Source organism: Hypanus sabinus, chromosome 26 (assembly GCF_030144855.1).
Source record: "Hypanus sabinus isolate sHypSab1 chromosome 26, sHypSab1.hap1, whole genome shotgun sequence".
NCBI lineage: Eukaryota > Metazoa > Chordata > Chondrichthyes > Myliobatiformes > Dasyatidae > Hypanus > Hypanus sabinus.
In genome coordinates this window covers 26,601,940-26,622,767 of record NC_082731.1, presented here as the reverse complement: position 1 = coordinate 26,622,767, position 20,828 = coordinate 26,601,940, and the positions used below count along the sequence as shown (strand labels likewise).

The 20,828-nt window shown below is 52.4% G+C and overlaps 1 protein-coding gene across 1 annotated transcript in view; it reads left to right on the top strand.

Annotated features, from left to right (window-relative positions):
- The first annotated feature begins 801 nt into the window (after positions 1-801).
- fen1 (flap structure-specific endonuclease 1) overlaps positions 802-20,828 on the top strand; it is a 42,706-nt gene continuing 22,679 nt past the window's right edge. Inside the window, exons 1-6 of the mRNA XM_059950710.1 lie at positions 802-1,028; positions 4,539-4,641; positions 5,204-5,306; positions 5,924-5,987; positions 9,959-10,068; positions 11,031-11,167. Of these exons, the coding sequence (XP_059806693.1) occupies positions 947-1,028; positions 4,539-4,641; positions 5,204-5,306; positions 5,924-5,987; positions 9,959-10,068; positions 11,031-11,167 (599 nt within the window). The 5' untranslated portion in view covers positions 802-946. The remainder of the gene's footprint in view (positions 1,029-4,538; positions 4,642-5,203; positions 5,307-5,923; positions 5,988-9,958; positions 10,069-11,030; positions 11,168-20,828) is intronic.

Sequence of the window (20,828 nt, the reverse complement as noted above, 5' to 3'; positions counted from 1 at the left end):
CTAACAACATACGTCAGTTATAATAAATTTGACAATGATTCTGTTCCCCTGCTTTACAAATTTTGGCTATAGTGTTGGGAGTGAACACGTGTTTCCTGCGTAATACACATGGATAGGCCATACCTGCATCCACTCCAGGGTACAAAGCTGGCTGAAGAACTTGACCCTGCAGTAGGGAGACGATTGAGGAGGAATACATGATAGAGTATACAAGATATTAAGAGGAATAGGTAGAGTGGACAGCCAGCGCCTCTTCCCCAGGGCACCACTGCTCAATACAAGAGGACATGGGTTTAAGGTATGGGGTGTGAAGTTCAAGGGGGATACTAGAGGTTGGTGCGTGGAATGCACTGCCTGAGTCAGTGGTGGAGGCAGATACACTAGTGAAATTTAAGAGACGATGAGACAGGTATATGGAGGAATTTAAAGTGGGGAGGGGGTTATATGGGAGGCAGGGTTTAAGGGTCGGCACAACATTGTGGGCCGAAGGGCCTGTACTGTGCTGTACTATGTTCCATTTGAATTGGCTCGATCTTGGTTCCGGGGCCGATTTGATGGGCTGGAACGCCGCAATCGACGCTGTCGGAGTGTTGTTACGCGGACTGGAAGACCGATCGGCGTTCTCGAACTGTGGTTAAGCGGAATGGAGGGCTGGCATTGACTATCTTGGAGGGCTGTTGGGCGTATTGGAAGACAGATCGGCGAACTGAGTGGGGTGGAGTGGGGGGCTAGAATCGACAATCTCGAAATGTGATCGAGCTCTCCGGAAGACGGTAATCCACACTCTCGGAGTGCGATTGGGTGAGCTGGAGGACCTCGCTCGATGCTCTCGGAGTGCGATTCGGTGAGCTGGAGGAACTGTCTTGATGCTTTCGGAGTGTTTGGCTGGCCTGGAGGACCCAGGTTTGGCGCGTAATAGGAGCGGAGCAGAGACAGCGCGGGCAGGATGGGGATTCAAGGTCTGGCTAAACTCATTGGCGATGTGGCGCCGGCAGCGGTGAAGGAGCAGCAGATGAAGAGCTACTTCGGTAATGGTGGAATGGAAGAATGAATCGGGGGAAGATTACAGAATGAAGGAATGGATGGGGGGTGGTGACAGTGAGAGGATAGGATGAGTGAATGGGGGAAAGGTGTGTACAGAATGGAGGATGCAGTGGGGAGTAGATATGAGGGAAGAGGAGGAGGGGAAAGGAGGGTGTGGTGGATAGGAAAAGGGAAGGAGGGGAGTGGGGACGGGAGGGCTGGGGTGGAGAGAAGATGGGCTAGAAGAGGTGGGGCTAGGGTAGAATAAAAAGATGGGAGGGAGGAGGATAAGAAAAGGTTCAGTGGCTGATTTGATAAGGATAGAGTGCAGTTGTGAGGGGGTTGATAGGGGGAGAAGGGCCTGGAGGGATAATAAACACAAAGTACACTGCAGATGCTGTTGTCAAAACGTACAAACAAACTGGAGGAACACAGCAGGTCGGGCAGCATCCGTGGAAACGTACAGTCAACATCTCACGCCGAGACCCTTCGTCAGGACTGAAGAAGGAGGGGGCAGGGGTCCTATAATGAAGGGGGGGTGGGAGGGTGGGAAGGAGAAGGCTGATGGGTGCCAGGTGAAAAAACAATCAGAGGCAAGATCAATGGGTGGGGGAGGGGATAGGCAGGAAAGGTGAAGAAGGAATGTAAGGGGAAAGCACTACAGTTAGTAGAAGAAGGCAGAATCATGAGAGAGGTGATAGGCAGCTGGAGGAGGAGGTGGAGTGAAACTGGGATGGGGGAAGGGAGAGGGAGGGAATTACCAGAAGTTGGAGAATTCAATGTTCATACCAAGGGGCTGGAGACTACCCAGACGGTATATGAGGTGTTGCTCCTCCAACCTGAGTTTGGCCTCATCATGGCAGTATCCGAATGGGAATGTGAAGCAGAGTTGAGGTGGGTGGCAACCGGGAGATCCTGTCTGTTGTGGTGGACAGAGCGGAGGTGTTAGACAAAGCGGTCCCCCAATCTGCATTTGGTCTCACTGATGTACAGGAGGCAGCACTGGATGCAATAGATGACCCCAATAGACTCACAAGTGAAGTGTTTCCTCACCTGGAAGTACTGTTTGGGGCCCCGAATGGTGGTAAGAGAGGCGGTGTAGGGACAGGTGTAGCACTTAAGCTTGCAGGGATAAGTACTAGGTGGGAGATCTGTGGGGAGGGACGTGTGGACCAGGCAGTCGCGGAGGGAACGATCCCTGCGAAAGGCGGAGAGGCAGGGAAGGCGCAAGGGTTAGGGTTGCTGGACTAATGGGGACAGGAGCATTGCACAGGTGAGGAGAACTGGTTTGGAGGATGAGGGGGAGGTCAGAAACGGGGAAGGACTGGTATTTGATGGGGTTGATTAAGGAGATGGGAATGGGTAGGTAGCGGGAGGTTTGGTCTGTAGGAATGATGGATAGAGACAACAGAGATGTCAATAAAGGAATGAGGGAGTGGGAAGAGATACTGATGGGAAGAGAGGCATTTAAAGGGATGAAGGAGGGAGAGTCATGTTTTGAAGCCCAAAAGATCTGTGCTGACCACGATGCCCAGAAAAGCTGGCCTCATTTACCCACAATGGAGGGGTAGTTAGATAGGGTCACAAGGGCAAGAGAGATCGAAGGAACAGGTGGAGTGACAGATCTGAAATGGAGGTGAAAGAGGCATAATGTTGGGGTGGGGGTGTGGCTGGACTGGGGGACAGTGGCCAAGGGACAAGAGGGATGTTGGGGAAGATGATGAAGCCCCCAGCGGCGGAATCCCATTCCTGATGACCAGTGAACGGGGTTCAGAGCCAAGGCGGTTGGTGTCCTAGGAAACTGCCGTTTCAGTCAGGACTGCAGATTGCTGCTGCCGTGCCTGGGAAGATTGTGGGGCTCCATCGCCCAGACTACATTGAGATCTGCAGCTACAGTCGGAGCAGATTGGAAATCGTATCTTCTCTTTGCTGATAGTCAACAGGCACACCTCTGGGCTCGTGCTTAGGCTGGGGCTCCACTCGCATATCTGTGGCAAGACACAGCTCAAACACCATCTATAAACTTGTCGAGGACACGGCCGGTGTTGGCGATGATGCATTCGGGAATTGGCTGGTGTGGTGTTGTGACAACAATCTTGCACGCAGCCTCAGGAAGGCCAAGGAAATGATTGTGGACTGCATGGTGCCATGGTACTGTCGTTATAGCTTGGGGCGTCAGTGTCCAGAGTTCAATTCTGGTGTTTAATAAGGAGTTTGTATGTTCCCTCCGTGACCACCTGGGTTTTCTCCCACACTCCAAAGATCAGATAAAACTTTTATTTATCCCGAAGGAAATTATTGTTGCAAAGTTGCTGATTCAGAAATACGTACTTTAAAATACTTTAAAATTTTGATAAAAATATTCAAAAAGAAAATACAAGATGTGAGCATTGAGCAACAAAAAATAACTAAATGTGCGTTAAAAAGTAACAGCAAAGTACAGATGTGCAATGACACCGTATACTTGAAGAGGAGTTGTAGAGCCGCAGGGAGAAAGGATTTCAGTGGTGCACCTTCGTGGAATCAGTCAGTTATTAAAGGTGCTCCTCTGTTTGTCCAGTCTGTCATGGAGGGGGTGCAAGGGATTGTCCACAATGCTCCGTGGTTTCTGCAGCGTATTCCTCTCAGACACAACCACCGGGGAATCCAGTTCCACCCCCAGATCGAAACCAGCCTTCCTGACGAGCTTATTGACCTTCTTGCCGTCAGCTGCTCTCACCCTGCCGCCCCAGCAGACTACAGCGTAGAATGGAACGCTGACCGCCACTGAGTCATCAAACATCTGCAGCCTAGTCCTGCAGACATTGAACGACCGATTAATTGTTCTGTGGTTTAGCTCAGGTTAAATAGGTGGGTTGCTGTGCGGAGCGATTCCTGGCGTTGGAAGAGCTTGTTCTGCACTGTATCTGAAGAAATACACAAGGAAGGGGAGGTCAGGAAAACACCCCCCAGTTCTCATCTGGGGGTCAGCAGTGCAAAGAGTGAGCAGCCTCAAGTTCCTGCATGACAACATTTCTGAACACCTGCCCTGGGCCTGATATATAGATTCATTTACAAGTACAGCCAGCGCCTATATTTAATTAAGATTCTGAGGTGATTTGGTACTCTGGCAGATCTTTACAGATGTACCGTGGAGAGCATTCTGACTGGCTGCATCAGTGTCTGGTGTGAAGGTGCCCGTGCACAGGATTAGGAAGAGCTGCAGAGGGTTGTGGACTAGGCCAGGTCCATCATGGGTGCAGCCATTGATATCATCAAAAAGCCAAGCCTGGAGAAGGCAGCATCCATTGCGAAGGACACTCACCACCTCATTCCGACAATCAGTGAGCAAGGACAGGAGCCTGAAGATGCACACATGAAGTTTTAGGGACAGCTTCTTCCCCTCTGCCATCCGATCCGTGGACGCCCCCTCACTCTCTTGCTCTTGTTTTGCACTGTTGTGACGTTTGTCATTGATTCTGAACTGCTCCCATTCGCCGCAGACCCTCGGCTTCAGTGCGTTTCCCTCGTTGCAGGTCGCAAGGTCGCCATCGACGCCTCCATGAGCATCTATCAGTTCCTGATCGCGGTGAGGCAGGACGGCAACGTACTTCAGAGCGAGGATGGAGAGACCACCAGGTGGGAGGGGTGCCTCCGGTGGGGGAGGGGGGAGGGAGCCACCCTGTGCATGGGAGGTTTGCCGTGAACTGTGAATATATAAAATCTCATCGCAGCCAGTGTGACTTCTTTTGGCTTCTTTCGCCATTCGTCTCTACAATTCAACCACCAGGGGCAAGACATGTTAAAGTGCCGGGGTTAGGACTGAGCTTAAATTACCACTCAATGCACTTTAGTAACTATTTAAGAACTTTTTAAAAGCTATTTATTAAAGCTTTTTGGGAGGGTGATTTTAGATGCATATCATTTATATTGAGTTAAATACTTATGTAATTAGTTTTGCTACAATAAGTGTATGGGACAGTGGAAAAATGTTGAATTTCCCCTTGGGGATGAATAAAGTATCTATCTATCTATCTGTCTATCTTTCCGGAGGGCGTAACCTCACTCTCCCTCAATCCTTCGCCCAGCGTGGCGTCACTTCCTCGGCCCTTCCTCCCCTCTCCACCCTCAGCTCTTCTTTCCATTCTGACCAGGACGTCCCTCCCGTCTCCTCTTGCTGACTCTTTCTCCACCCCCGCAGCCACCTAATGGGCATGTTCTACCGCACCATCCGCATTATCGAGAACGGGATCAAGCCAGTCTACGTCTTTGACGGGAAGCCGCCGCAGCTGAAAGCTGGAGAGGTGAGGAAACTCTATCCCCTTGTCCCGAACGCTGGCTCAACCCCGGCCCGGGGGAATCTCGCAAGCTCCACCGGAGGGTCACACCGCAGTGGGTGTGGGGGGGTGCGGTCAAGTGGGGGGGTGAGATGTGGAGGGATGGGTGATGTCTGGGGGAATTCTGGAGGGAGAAGGGTGAGTTTGGGCAGTGTTGGAGGGAGATGGGGAGAGTGGAATGGGAGAGGAAGGGTAGTTTAAGCAATGGTAGGGGGTATGTTGTAGAGGCAAGAAGGTGGGAGTGGTGAAGGCAAAAGGGAAGGAGGATGGAAATGATTTGGGGTGGGGAGAGGTCAGGGTCGCAGGATGGTCTAGTGGAGGGGGTGAGGGGCACTAAGGGGGAGTGGGAGAACATGAGGGGCCCCAGGGGGTGGTGTGACACAGACAGGTGATGAGGGAGATAGGGTAAATTAGGGAGAAACTGGGTGACTATGAGGAGAGGCGAGTGGCCGGTTAGACTGTTGGGTAACGGCTGCCCAGGTCATGGTCAGCTGGAGCTGTTGCCCCTCTCTTCAGACCTGCCCCAGCCCCTGGGGTGTGAAAGACCATTGGTTGAGCCTGTGGTGACCTTCGATCTCTTTCAGCTGAGCAAGCGGAGCGAGCGGAGGGCGGAGGCTGAGAAACAGCTGGCGAATGCCCAAGAGACAGGTGAGTGAGTCTGTTCCATTTCTACCAGTATTCCCCTACCCTTACCCACCCACCCCCCCACCCACCTACCGTAGCCTCTTGAATCAATGCTCACTCTCGGAGAGGTCCTGTCTGCGCACTCTCGCTTCCTTCTTGCCAGAGTTACGAAGGGAGACTCTGGACTGCAGTCTCTGGACTGCAGCTGGTTGGGAGGTGAGCTGAGAGAGGTGCACAGAAATCATGAGGGCCACAGGCAGGGTGAATTGTCACTCTTTTCTGGAGTAAGGAGGCTGAAACTAGAGGGCATGGGTTTGAGGTGAGAGGGGGAAAGATTTGAAGGGGCAAGGTTTTCACACAGATGTGGAATGGGCTGTCAGAGGAAGTGGTAGAAGCCTTGTAGTGATGTTACAAATATACTTGGAGAGTTTAAAAGAATGTGGATAAAAGAAGTGAAAGTGGTGTCTTGGATGAGTTGGGCCGAAGGCCTGTTTCTAAACTAAACCTCTGAGCCGTTGCAAACCCTTCACCTTCCCTGTGGAGTAAAAAGCCCACTGATCCACACGTGTTTGGGACGTGGGAGGGAACCGGAGCATTTGGGAGAAGCCCAGGCGGCAGCAGGGAGAACCTGCAAACGGCTCACGGACAGCGGTAAAGGCCGGGGTCGAACCCGTGTCCCTGGCTCTACCCGCTCCACCACTCACGCTGTGCATTCTGCTCAGTGTTAATCGATGTGATGGTGTTGCCTGCACGTGCACAGGATACTTGGGATGTACTAATCTATTCATATCCGTCTGTTGCACGCTCAGGTCTTGTCCTTTCCATCTCAACTGCAGTTTGGCCAAATCCTGTTTTCAGTTCTTTAAAGGAAAAATCTCCTGAGGGGCTTCCATTTCTCAAAGTTATTATGATGGCAGTACTGACACTGGGTAATGGCAGGATTCTTAACAGTTTGGAGGAATGGCAGTGTCCACATTTGTAGATCCCTCAAAGTTACTGTGCAAGTTGATAGGGTGGTTAAGAAGACGCGTTGTGTCAGCCGTCGTTCATCAGAGGGCTGTGAGTTCAGGATTCATGAAGTGGTGTTGCAGCTCGATAAACTCTGGTAGGAGTATTGTGTTTAGTTCTGACTGCCTCATTATAGGAGGATGTGGAAGTTTTAGTGCGGGTGCGGTGGAAATTTACCAGCGGTTAGCACAATGCTTTACAATACTGGCCACCCAGGTTCAATTCCTGCCGCTGCCTGTAAGGAGTCCCCCCATCCCCCTCGACACTGCATGGGTTTCCTCCCAGAGTCCAAAGACGTACTGGTTGGTAGGATAATTGGTCATTGTAAATTGTCCCGTGATTAAGCAAGGGTTAACTTGGGGATTTGCTGGGCGATGCAGCAATTTTAATAAATAAAATAAAAAAACTGTAGAGCTTGTCTTCTGAAGAAAGCTTGTGAGCCTGACCTTTTCTCAGGATGAGAGCTGATTTGATAAAAGTGTTTGAAATAATAAGAGACATGGATGGACTTTTCCCGTGGTGGAAATGGCTACAGGTTGCCATAATTTTAAGATGATTGTAGGGAAGCGTAAGGGGGATGGCAGAGATAGGGTTCTCTTTTTATTCAGAGCAGGGAGTCTGACTGTCGGGTGGGGGTAGAGACAGATACAGGAGGGGCCTCTAAGAGACAGATTGGCCCGTTATGGAAAATTGGAGGGCTGTATGGAAGGGAAGGGTTAAATTGATCTTGGACTCAGATCAAAGGTTGAAGGGCCTACATTGTACTTTACTGTGCCACAATAGCCTCTATCCCTGCCCTCCCCCCCCCCACTCTTGGACCATGGTCCACAGTTCTGGACTTCCCGTCCTCATCGGGCCCTCATGACAATGTTATCTTTTTGACCGGGACCCCTTTCATATTTCTAAGTGGTGTGGAATTCTCTACCTCGGAGTCATGGGAGCAGAGGCTTTGAAGGAAATTCTTGGGGGGAGGCGCTGGTAACAGATTGGTGGGGGTGCGGAGATGACTGGACAGGCCGAGTGGCCTTTGTGCTCCTGATTCCTGAGTTCAAACAGGTGAGCAAGAGGACAGACAAGGGTTAGATAGTGAGCATTGTCTCTCCGGCCTTTAGCAAGGCTTTTGATGTCTCGTGTGGATGGTTAGATCCAGGGAGAGATAGCTAACTGGATTCAGTGGTTTAAAAGCAGGAAGCAGAGGATGATGAAGGAAAATTGCTTCCTGGATAATCCAGTGGCTGGAAGTGTTCCCGGGGGTCCGTGCCAGGATTGCTGTTTGTCATTTCTATAAACAGTTTGAACGTATAAGCTTGCAAATGATCACTGAAGTAGGCAGTACAGTGACAGTGAAGAAGACCATAAGACAGAGGGGCACAGTTAAGCCATTCATCCCATCATCTGCTCCACCATTCAACTCTGGCTGACTTACTTTCACTTTCAACCCATTCTCTTGCCTTCACCCCGTAACTTTTGATGCCCTTATTAATGAAGAACTTAACATCTGCTTTGATGTACGCAATGCCTAGGCCTCCACAGCTGGCTGGCACTGAATCCCATAGAATCACCACCCTCGGGCTAAAATCCCTCCTCTCTCTCTATCCTGAGGCTGGTCCAAGACTCTCCCGCTATTGGAAACATCCTCTCCATCTCCACTCTATCTAGGCCTTTCAAGAAGGTTATTAAAAATCGTGGGGGTGGGAGAAGTCTTGATCAGCCAGGGAGGTGGGCCGAGCGGCTGGCAGATAGCTTTCAATCCAGATGATTGTGAGGTGTTGCATTTGGGGAAGGCGGATACTCAGACAGAGCGCTGGGAAGTACCTCGGAGAACATAATTCTCTGAATGTGGCGTCGCAGGTAGGCCAGGTGGAGAAGAAGGCATTTGGCGTACTCACACTAATTGGTGAGGGCACTGCATATCAGAAGTTGGTATGTTATGTTGCAATTCCACAAGAAGTGTGGCGGCCGGGAGGGGGGGGGGGGGTGGGGGGACCGTGCCTGCAGAACTGTGTATGGTTTTGGAACATCATTAAACCAGAAACAGTTTAAGAAGATGTGTCAGGATTTGAGGGACGGCATTGTGTTGAGAGGTCGGGAGGCTTGGACACGAGTGAGGGAGATTGAGGGGTGACGTTATCAAAGAGACATCCAGCGTGGAAGCAGTCAATTCTGCCCTGCTTGCCTTTCATATCAATCCCATCACCCAGCCCTTGGCCCTGTCTCTCTATTCTCACCTGGACACTTGTGAAATGGTTCCATTATTATAGAGATGTGTAAAATCACAAGAGGCTAAATGCACAGTCTTTTTTTCTCCAGCATTGGGGTCAAAAACAAGAGGGGGAAGTTTGAGAAGTTTGACGTTTTCACACACAGCATAGTGAATAAATGAGTTGTCAGGCGGGTACAGTAACAACACTCAAAAATCACTTGGACAGTTCTGTGGATCTTTTTCAGCAGAGTCTGAAGAGCCTGCCTCCCTCATATTGAGACGCTAGTGCTTCCACGTCCGGTTTCTCCTGCGTCGACAAGTGTGGCATCTCAGATTAGCCCTGCTTGGAGCTTTGGAAGGGGCCCAGATGTTAGGCTGCCAATATCTTCCCCAACCTCCATTGATACCCCGCTCCCCAAACCCAGTCACCCCCATCAGCAGGTAGAAAGGGTAATCCGTTTGAGGGGGAGGGGAGTGTGGTGGATTAAAACACAAGGAAGTGAGGACTGAACGGATGTGCTGGGGAACAGAGAGGGGTGGAAGGGGGTCTCACCTATGCCCACATAGAGGGGTTGGCTTCTGGACGGAAGGGGCAACCTATGGTTGGGTCAGCAAAGAGCAAAGTTCGTGGAGAAAGGTGACATGGAGGGGAGCGGTGAGGAGTGTGTGTTGGGGTCACAGGTGGGCTTTGGGCTCTCCAAGGGTAGGAGTAAAAGGGATGGGGGGGGGGGGTTGCTGAGGGTCAGGGTCAAAGGTAAAACTGACCTGACTCTTCCATTGCCAGGTGACACTGAGAACATTGAGAGGTTCAACAAGAGACTGGTGAAGGTCACCCAGCAGCACAACGACGAGTGCAAGCGGCTCTTGCGGCTGATGGGCGTCCCGTACATCGAGGTATTTGAGAACGCAAGAGAGGGGGGACGGGCAGAGGCAGGGTGAGGGCCCCATATGTTGAGGTGAGAGGGTGGGGTGGAGGAATGCTGTTCATCGCCGGAAAGAGGGAGGTGTCCATTCGTTGAGGTGACTGGGGGTCCTGTACCTCAAGGTGACAGAGTGGGGTGGAGGTTCCTCAATGTGACATTGCGGGGTAGCAGAGGCAAGGGGAAGGTCCTGCAGGCAGTGAATTATTTCCAGCAGAAATCATCTGAAGTCAGACTTTGCTTCCTCTCTAATCCTGGTTTTCTGTTTGTTTTTTCCATTGGCACTTGCTGTTAAAACAGATATTGGTCACTTCAGGCCAGGTGCTTGTTGACTCTGCTTTATCCAAACCAGTTTTGGGGTTTCCCCCGCTGAAAGTTCAAGTTTCCAAAACACACAAGTCTGGATCATCATAGTGCTGCTGTGCGTCTGTGTTCAAAAATAAAACCTGTACATTTCTCTGCTGCAGATATTGAGTCTCTTTAGGAGTCGAGTCCTGTAACTGCACAATGGTAGGGGATGGACTCTGAAATATTACCATTGTGTGCCCAGTCTTTTGTCCCGTGTGCCCATGAAGGATAAACAATTGTAGAAAGAAAGAGGAGGGAGGGTGGGATCACGTACATCGAGGTAACGTGGAGAGAGGAGGGAACGGTCCTGGTTTGTTAAGGTGACGTGGGGGAGAGGAGGGAATGGTCCCGGTTTGTTAAGGTGACGTGAGAGAGAGGAGGGAACGGTCCCATTTAAGGGGATGTGGGGGAGAGGGGTCCCGGGATGCTCCCTCACTCCTCTGAAATGTTCCAGCCATGTGTGCACTGGTCTGAGGACCGGTTGGGAGAGGTGGGGCTGGTATTGATGCCTGAGCTGAGGTTGTTTTGAGCTGTGTGGGTCAGTAACTGTTTCCGTCACTGCCCCCACCCCCCACCCCACTTCCCTAGGCTCCCTGCGAGGCAGAGGCCAGTTGTGCTGCCCTGGTGAAGGCCGGCAAGGTTTATGCCGTCGCCACAGAGGACATGGACGCCCTGACCTTTGGCACCTCCATCCTCCTCCGGCACATGACAGCCAGCGAGGCCAAGTGAGTGATCCCAACGTCGGGCATCAATAGACGCTATTCTCTCCCTCTCCCCTGACCCACACCGTCCCAACGCACACAGCAGAGTGAGACACAGTGAGGCGCACTCTACACTGTCGGTCACACACTACCGGGGTCAGACAGATTGAGGCTCCCTCCACACCGTCCCATCACACACTACCGGGGTCACAGATTGAGGCTCCCTCCACACTGTCCCATCCCACACTTCCAGGGTCAAACAGAGTGAGGCTCCCTCTACACCGTCCCATCCCACACTACCAGGTCAGACATGGTGAGGCTTCTCTACACCGACCCATCCCACACTACCAGGGTCAGACAGAGTGAGGCTCCCTCCGCACCGTCCCATCCCACACTACCGGGTCAGACATGGTGTGGCTTCTCTACACCGACCCATCCCACACTACCACGGACAGACAGAGTGAGGCTCCCTCCACACTGTCCCATCCCACACTACCACGGTCAGACAAAGTGAGGCTCCCTCTACACCATCCCATCCCCACTACCATGGTCAGACAGAGTGAAGCTCCCTCGACACCGTCCCATCAGATATTTCCAGAGACAGACACAATGAGGCTCCCTTTATACCTTAACATCCCACACTACTGGAGTCAGACAGTGAGACTCCCTCTACACAGTCCCATCACACACTACTGGAGTCAGACACAGTGAGGCTTCCTCGACACTATCCCATCACACACAATCAGGGGCAGGCAGTGTGGTTCCCAATACACCATCCCATCGGACACAATAAGGCTCCCTCTATAGCTTAACAGCACACACTACCAGAGTGAGACACAGTGAGGCTCACTCTGCACCGTCCCATCACACATGAACAGAGTCAGATACCGTGAGGCTTCTTCTACACTGTCCCATCCTAAACTACCAGAATCAGACACCTTGAGACTCTCTACACTGTTACGTCACACACTTCCGGGGTCAGAAACAGTGAGGCTTCCTCTGCATCGTCACATCACACATTTCCGGGGTCAGAAACAGTGAGGCTCCCTCTGCATCAGCCCATCACAAACTAATGGGTTTGATCATACTCCCTCTACACAGTCCTATCAAAGACTACATGCGTCAGACACAGAGTGGCTCTCTCTACGCGGTCCCATCACTCACTACCTTTTTTTTATACAAAATGTCTTTATTACAAATTCAGTGCTATATATACAAACTAGTGACTAACACAATTGCTACAATACACATTAAACTAAAATGTTTCCATCTCTGTCAGTGATGGCAATAATCCCCCACAGTCCTGGAACGCCTTTATGGTTGGCGTGGACAGCGCGTGTTCCTTCTCAATATTGACTATCAGGTACCAAGAACAGTGAAGCTCCCTCTCAAGCCTCCCGTCAGACATTACCAGTGTCAGACACATTGAGGCTGCCTCTGCACCATCCCATCGCACAATGCCGTGGTCAGATACCTTGACACCTTCTCTATACCGGCAGATCTCACACTTCTAGCATCAGACACCGCGAGGCTCCCTCTACACTGTCCCATCACCAACTTCTGGGATAAGACACAGTAGGGCTCCCTCTACATCGTTCCATCATACACTACCGGGATCAGATCTAGTGAGGATGCCTCTATACCATCCCATCACACACTACCAGAGTCAGAAAAAGTGAGGCTCCTTCTACACCATTCCATCATACTGTTGGGGTTAGACACCTTGAGGTTCTCTCTACACAGACCCATAACACATTTCCGGAGTCAGGCACAGTGAGGCTCCCTCTACACTGTCCCATCACACACAATCAGGGACAGACAATGCGCTTCTATACACCGCCTCATCACACATGTCCAGAGTCAGAGACATTGAGGCTCCCTAAATACTGTCCATTGCAGACTTTTGGGTTCAGAGTCAGGAGGCTCACTCTATACTGTTCTGTCACACACTACTGGAGTCAGACACAGAGAGGTTCCCTCTACACCATTCCATCATACACTACACGCGTCAGAAACAGTGAGACTCCCTCTACACGGTCCCGTCACACACTACAGGTGTCGGGCACAATAAGGCTCCCTCTGGACCATCCCATCAGACACAATGAGACTCCCTGTGCATCATCCCATCACGCACTACCAGATTCAGACACAGTGAGGCTCCCTGTACACTGTCTCATCACGCACTACCGGTGTCAAACAGAGTGAGGCTCCTCTACACCGTCCCATCACACACTACTGGAGTCAGCTACAGTGAGCCTCCGTCTACACCATCCCGTCAGTCAGTTATGGTAGTGGTCACCAACCCGTTGATCGCGATCAACTAATCAATCTTTGAGACTTTCCCAGTAGATCCTGAAAAAAAAAAAGAAAAATAAACACGCAAATACTGTTGAGAGATTGTTTCCGGGTTGCGGGGTTTTTAGTTCCGTTCTTTCTGCCCAGTGCGCATGCGTGTAGCTCCCCTGCACTATGCAGTATACTTCAGTGGTCCCCAAGCACCGGGCCACAAGGAAACGATATGAGTCAGCTGCACCTTTCCTCATTCCCTGTCAGCCCACTGTTGGACTTGAATACACGTGAGGTCATCAGTCGGCTAAATGCAGTGACACCCTCACGCCAGGGATCACTGGTTGGCCTCGGGTGGCTGGTGGGAAGTGCCATTGCTATTGGCTTAGAGTGCTGCCTCTAAACCTGTTTAGCACACCGAATGTTTGTGGGGAACCCGTGCTAAAATATTGGCAGACCTAATTCGCGCTCAGCATTTCGAAAGTATCAGAGCAGCTACCTCGCTGCGATCTACGGAAACAAACTTTTGTTGGCCAATAGGTCCTACAAGGGGGGCGGGCAAGGGCCCTGTTGCATTCCTCACTCGGTCGGTCGCTCTGTCCGGACTGCGGCCCTGGCACGGGGACCTCCGGCCCTGACCTCGTCTTCTCACCCCACCCACGGCCAGTGGCCCTGGCACGGGGACCTCCGGCCCTGACCTCACTCCACCCACGACCAGCGGCTCCTGGCACGGGGACCTCCGGCCCTGACATCCTCTCACCCCACCCACGACCAGCGGACCTGGCACGGGGACCTCCGGCCCTGACCTTGTCTTCTCACCCCACCCACGGCCAGCGGCCCTGGCACGGGGACCTCCGGCCCTGACCTCACTCCACCCACGACCAGCGGCCCTGGCACGGGGACCTCCGGCCCTGACCTTGTCTTCTCACCCCACCCACGGCCGGCGGCCCTGGCACGGGGACCTCCGGCCCTGACCTTGTCTTCTCACCCCACCCACGGCCAGCGGCCCTGGCACGGGGACCTCCGGCCCTGACCTCGTCTTCTCACCCCACCCACGACCAGCGGACCTGGCACGGGGACCTCCGGCCCTGACCTTGTCTTCTCACCCCACCCACGACCAGCAGCCCTGGCACGGGGACCTCCGGCCCTGACCTTGTCCTCTCACCCCACCCACGACCAGCAGCCCTGGCACGGGGACCTCCGGCCCTGACCTTGTCCTCTCACCCCACCCACGACCAGCAGCCCTGGCACGGGGACCTCCGGCCCTGACCTCGTCTTCTCACCCCACCCACGACCAGCAGCCCTGGCACGGGGACCTCCGGCCCTGACCTTGTCCTCTCACCCCACCCACGACCAGCAGCCCTGGCACGGGGACCTCCGGCCCTGACCTTGTCCTCTCACCCCACCCACGACCAGCGGCCCTGGCACGGGGACCTCCGGCCCTGACTTTGTCTTCTCACCCCACCCACGGCCAGCAGCCCTGGCACGGGGACCTCCGGCCCTGACCTTGTCCTCTCACCCCACCCACGACCAGCGGCTCCTGGCAGCGAGCGGGCGGGAGACTGGAGTTCGGGCCTGGAGGCTGTCTAATGAGGCAATGAAGCCCTCAAAACTGCTCCGGTACCCTGAGTCCAAGCACCCCGCACTTAAGACAAACCCGCTGAGTTTTTCCAGTGGAAAAAACGTGAGCAGCGCGGGACAAAAGCTAAGTGCCGAGAGCCGCAAAAACTAAATTGCAGAATGGACTGGACATAAGGAACCTGCTTCGAGTATCACTGTTTTCCCGTCGTGTTCAACACCCCCCCCCCCCCCCCCCCACTGTCGGCCGGTCCGCAAGAATATTGTCAATACTAAACCAGTCCGCGCTGCAAAGAAGGGTGGGTACCCTTGGTGTTTATACATTATTTCTACTTCCGTGTTGCGGGGTTTTACCTCTGGTCTTTTCTGCCCCGGTGCGCATCCGTGTAACTAATTGATCTGGGGTCCATCTTGGCTTTCACTAAGGCTGAGGTAGGGGATCTTGGGCTTAAAAAGGTTGGTGACCACTAACCTATGGAGTTAGACACATTGAGGCTCCCTTGACATCGTACCTTCACGCACTTCCGGGGTCAGACAGAGTGAGGCTCCTAATACTTCATCCCTTCGCATGCTACTGGGGTCAGACATACAAGGGTCACACTACTCCTTTCCGTCTTCCATAGTCAGGCAGAGTGAGACTTCCTCCACACCATCCCATCACACACTACCAGGGTGAAACACAGTGTAAGTCCCTCGACACTGCTGCATCGCACACTACTGAGTTTAAACATTGTGATACTCCCTCGGCACCATCCCATTCTCTCACTTCTAGAGTCAGGCACAGTGATGCTCCCTCTACACCGTCCCATAACACACTACCGGGGTCAGACAGATTATGGCTCCTGCTACACCATCCCATCAGAAACTACATGTGCCAGACACCTAGAAGCTCTCACTGCACTGTCCAATCACAGACTACTGGGTCAGACACCCTGAGGCTCTCTCACCACTGTCCCATCACACACTTCAGTTTCAGAGACAGTGAGGCTCCCTCTCCACCATCCCATCACATGTGCCTGGAATCAGAGATAGCGATGCTCACTCTACATCATCTCATCACACGGAATTGGGGACAGACAGCGTGGCTCCCTATACACCATTCCATCAAACACTTCGTGTTCAGCCAGAGTGAGATTGCCTCTACACAGTTCCATCACACATTCCTGGAGTCAGATACTGTGAGGCTCCCTCTACACCAGCACATCACAGACAACCGGGTTCCGACACCTTGCGGCCCTCTACGTCATCCCTTCACACACATCAGGAGTCAGAGACAGTGAGCATCACTGTACACCATCCCATCACAGACGGCTGGGATTGGACATAGTGAGGCTCTCTATACACCGTCCCATCACACACTTTTGAGTTCAGACACAGGAGGCTCCCTCTAAACCATTCCGTCACACACTACTGGAGTCACAGAGAGGTTCCCTCGACACCGTCCCATCATACACTACACGCATCAGAAGCAGAGAATTTACCTCTACACTGTCCCATCCCTAACTACCAGGGTCAGACTCGGTGAGGCTGCCTCTACACCATCCCTTCACAGATGACTGGGGTTAAACACAGTGAGGCTCCTTATACATCTTCCCATTACAAACATTTGGGTTCAGAGACATGAGGCTCACTCTATACCATTCTGTCACACACTACCGGTCAGGCACAGTGAGGCTCCCTCTACTTAGTCCCATCACAGACTACCAGGGTTAGCCACAGTGTGGCGCCCTATACACTGTCCCATCACAGTCTATTGGCATCAGACATAATGAAGCTCCCTCTACATCGTCCCATCACAGACCTCCAGATTCAGAAATAGAGAGGCTCCCTCTGCACTGTTCTTTCACACTTCTTGGGTAAAACGCATTGAGACTCCCTCTGCACCGTCACATCACACAACTGGGGTCAGACACATTCAGGCTCCCTCCAATTGTGACCACACATTCCAGGGTCAGAAACAGAGAGGCTCCCTATACACTGTCCCATCAGACACAGACTCCCTCCATACCGTCCCATCAAATACTTACTGAGTCAGACACATTGAGGCTTCCTCCACACCATCCCTTCACATGCTACTGGAGTCAGAAACAGTGAGGCTCTCTGCACACCGTCGGGGTGAGACGCAGTGAGGCCTGATCGATACCATCCCAACATAAGCTGACAGGGTCAGAGACCTTGGCTCACTGAACACCGTCCCATCGCTCTCTTGCGGAGTCAGGCACATTGAGGCTCCCTCCACTGTGTCACACACTTCCAGGGTCAGACAGAGTGAAGCATTCAATATACCGTCCCTTTGCATACTACTGGGATCAGAGACATGAGGGTCATTCTACACCATTCCATCAGACACTTCCTTAGATACAGTGAGACTCCCTCTACACTGTCCCAACACACACTAGCGGAGTCAGACACAATGAGGCTCCCTTTACACTGGCCCGTTCACAGATTACCAGGGTTAGACAGTGTGGCTCCCTACACACCATCTCATCACAAACTAACGAGGTGAAACACAGTGAGACTCCTTCTATGCTGCCCCATCAGATTTCCAGAGTCGGACACAATGAGGCTCTTTATACACCGTCCCATCACACACTTCCTGAGTCAGACACAGTGAGGCTCACTCTACACTATCCCATCACGCACTTTCAGATTTGGACATATTGAGGCTCCCTCCATGACATCACATCACACACTTCCAGGATCAGACATAGTGAGGCTCCCTCTATACCATCGTCCCATCACACAGTACCAGGATGAGTCACAGTGAGGTGCCCTCTACACTGTTGCATCACACACTGCTGGGGACAGACACAGTGAGGCTTCCTCTATACTGTCCGATTAAACAATACTGTGGTTAAAAAGAGTGAAGCTCACTCTATTCCGTCTCGTTACACACTGACTGAGTCAGACACCGTGTTGCTCCTTTTGCACTGTCTCGTTATAAACTAAAGGGGTCGACACCGACACCGAGACTCGACACCGTCCAATCACTCACTTCCGGTGTCATACACATTCAGGCTCCTTCCACATCGTCACAACACACACTACCAGAGTCAGAACCATTGTGGCTCCTTCTACACCATGCCATCAGAGATGACCGGGGTTAGACACAGTGAGGCTTCCTATACACCTTCCCACCACTCACTTCTGGGTTCAGAGGCATCAGGCTCACTTCTACTGTTCCATCACCACTTCTGAACTCAGACACTGTCAGGCTCCCTCTACACCATCCTGTCAGACATTGCTGGGGTCAGACACAGTGATGCTCCCTCTTCACCATCCTGTCAGACACAGTGAGGCTCCCTCTACACCATCCTGTCAGATATTGCAGTGAGGCTTCCTCTACAGTGTCCCATCACACATTTTGAGAGTCAGACACATTGAGGCTCTTGACACAGTCCCATCCCAAACTGCCAAGGTCGGACTCAGTGCGGCTCCCTCTCCATCGTCCCATCACACACTACAGGCTTCAGGCACTGTGAGGCTCCCTCTCACTGTCCCGTACCTCACGTCCAGGGTCAGACACAGAGTCTTCCTCTACACTGTCCCAGCATAAACTAATGGGGTCAGACACCTTGAGGCTCTCTCTACACCGTCCCATCACACACTACCGTAGTCAGACACAATGAGGCTCCCTCTACACTGTCCCATCACAGATTACAGGAGTTAGATAGTGTGGCTCCCTATACACCATCCCATCACAGACTAATGGGGTCAGATACAGGAGGCTCCCTCTACACCTTTCCATACACATCAAGCACAGAGAGACTCCATCTACACCATCCCATCTCAGAATTCCAGGGTCAGGCACATTGAGGCTCCCTCTTCATCGTCACAAAACACACTTCTGGTGTCAGACAGACTGAAGCTCCCAATACATCGTCCCTTCGCATACTGCTGGGGTCAGGCACAGTGAGACACACTCTACACCATTTCATCACACACTTCCCAAGTCTGACACAGTGAGGCTCCCTCCACACCATCCTATTGCAGAGTACCAGAGTCGGACGCAGTGAGGCTCCCACTACACCGTCTCATCACACACTACCAGTGTGAAACACACTGAGGCTTGCTGAAAACCATACCATCACACATTTCCAGAGTCAGACACATTGGGGTTCCCTTTACACCGGCCCATCACATACTAACTACGGGGGTCAGATGCAGGAAGTTTACTTTACACCATTCCTCACACTCTACCTCGGTGAAGCACATTAATATCCTCTCCACACCATCCCATCACAAACTACCGGGGTAAAACACAGCGAGGCTCCGTCTATCCCATCCCAATCCACCACAGTCAGACTCAGTAATGCTCCCTCTACACTGTCCCATCGCACACTACCAGAATCAGACACAGTGAGGCTCCCTCTGTCACTTCACACTATCGAGGTCAGACACATTCAGATATAGGAGGCTCCCTCTACACCGTGCCATCACACGACTGGGGTCAGACACATGCAGATGTAGGAGGCTCCCTCTACACCGTCCCATCCCACACTACCGGGTCAGACAGAGTGAGGCTCCCTCTATACCACCCCATCCCACACTACCAGGGTCAGACAGAGTGAGGCTCCCACTACACTGTCCTATCATTCATTGCCGGCATCAGAGACATTAAAGCTCCCTCTCCACCATCCCATCCCACACTACTGGCTCAGACATGGTGAGGCTTCTCGACACCGTCTCATCACACACTACTGGGTCTGACATGGTGAGGCTCCATCTGAACCGTCCCATCACACACTACCGGGTCAGACGTTGTGAGGCTTCTCTACACCATCCCATCACACACTACCGGGTCAGACATGGTGAGGCTTCTCTACACCATCCCATCCCACACTACCAGGGTCTGACATTGTGATGCTCCCTCTACACTATCCTATCATTCAGTACCCCCATCCGATAGAGTAAAGCTCCCTCTACACTGTCCCATCACACACTGCCGGGTCAGACATGGTGAGGCTTCTCTACACCGTCTCATCACACACTACCGGTTCAGACATTGTGAAGCTTCTTTACACCGTCCCATCACACATTACCGGGGTTAAACACAGCGAGGCTCCGTCTACAACATCCCATCCCAATCCACCACAGTCTGACTCAGTAATGCTCCCTCGACACTGTCCCATCACACACTACCAGAATCAGACACAGTGGGGCTCCCTTTGTCACTTCACACTATCGAGGTCAGACACATTCAGATATTGGAGGCTCCCTCTGCACCGTCCCATCATACTCCATACGTATCAGGCACAGAGACGGCTCCAACTACGCTGTCCCATCTCAACCTTCCAGGGTCAGGAACATTGAGGCTCCCTCCACATCATCACATCACACAGTTCCAAAGTTCGACAGAGTCAGGCTCCCTCTGCACTGTCCCGTCATAAAGTTCTGCAGTCATGCATGCTGATGCTCCCTTTACGGACTCCTGTCACTCATCAAACGGGGTCAGTCACAGTGAGGCTCCCTCTAAACCTTCCCATCTCACACTACAGGAGTCAAACAGAGTGAGGCTCCCTCCACACTGTCCCATCACACAATACCGGGTCAGACATGGTGAGGCTTCTCTACCCCGGCCCATCACACACTACCGGGTCAGGCATGGTGAGGCTTCTCTACACCGTCCCATCACACAACACCGGGTCAGTCATGTTGAGGCTCCCTCAACACTATTCTATCATTCAGTACCGTCATCCGATAGAGTAAAGCTCCCTCTACACCGTCCCATCACACACTACCTTGTCAGACATGGTGAGGCTTCTCTGCACCATCCCATCACACACTACCGGGTCGGACATTGTGAGGCTTCTCTACACCG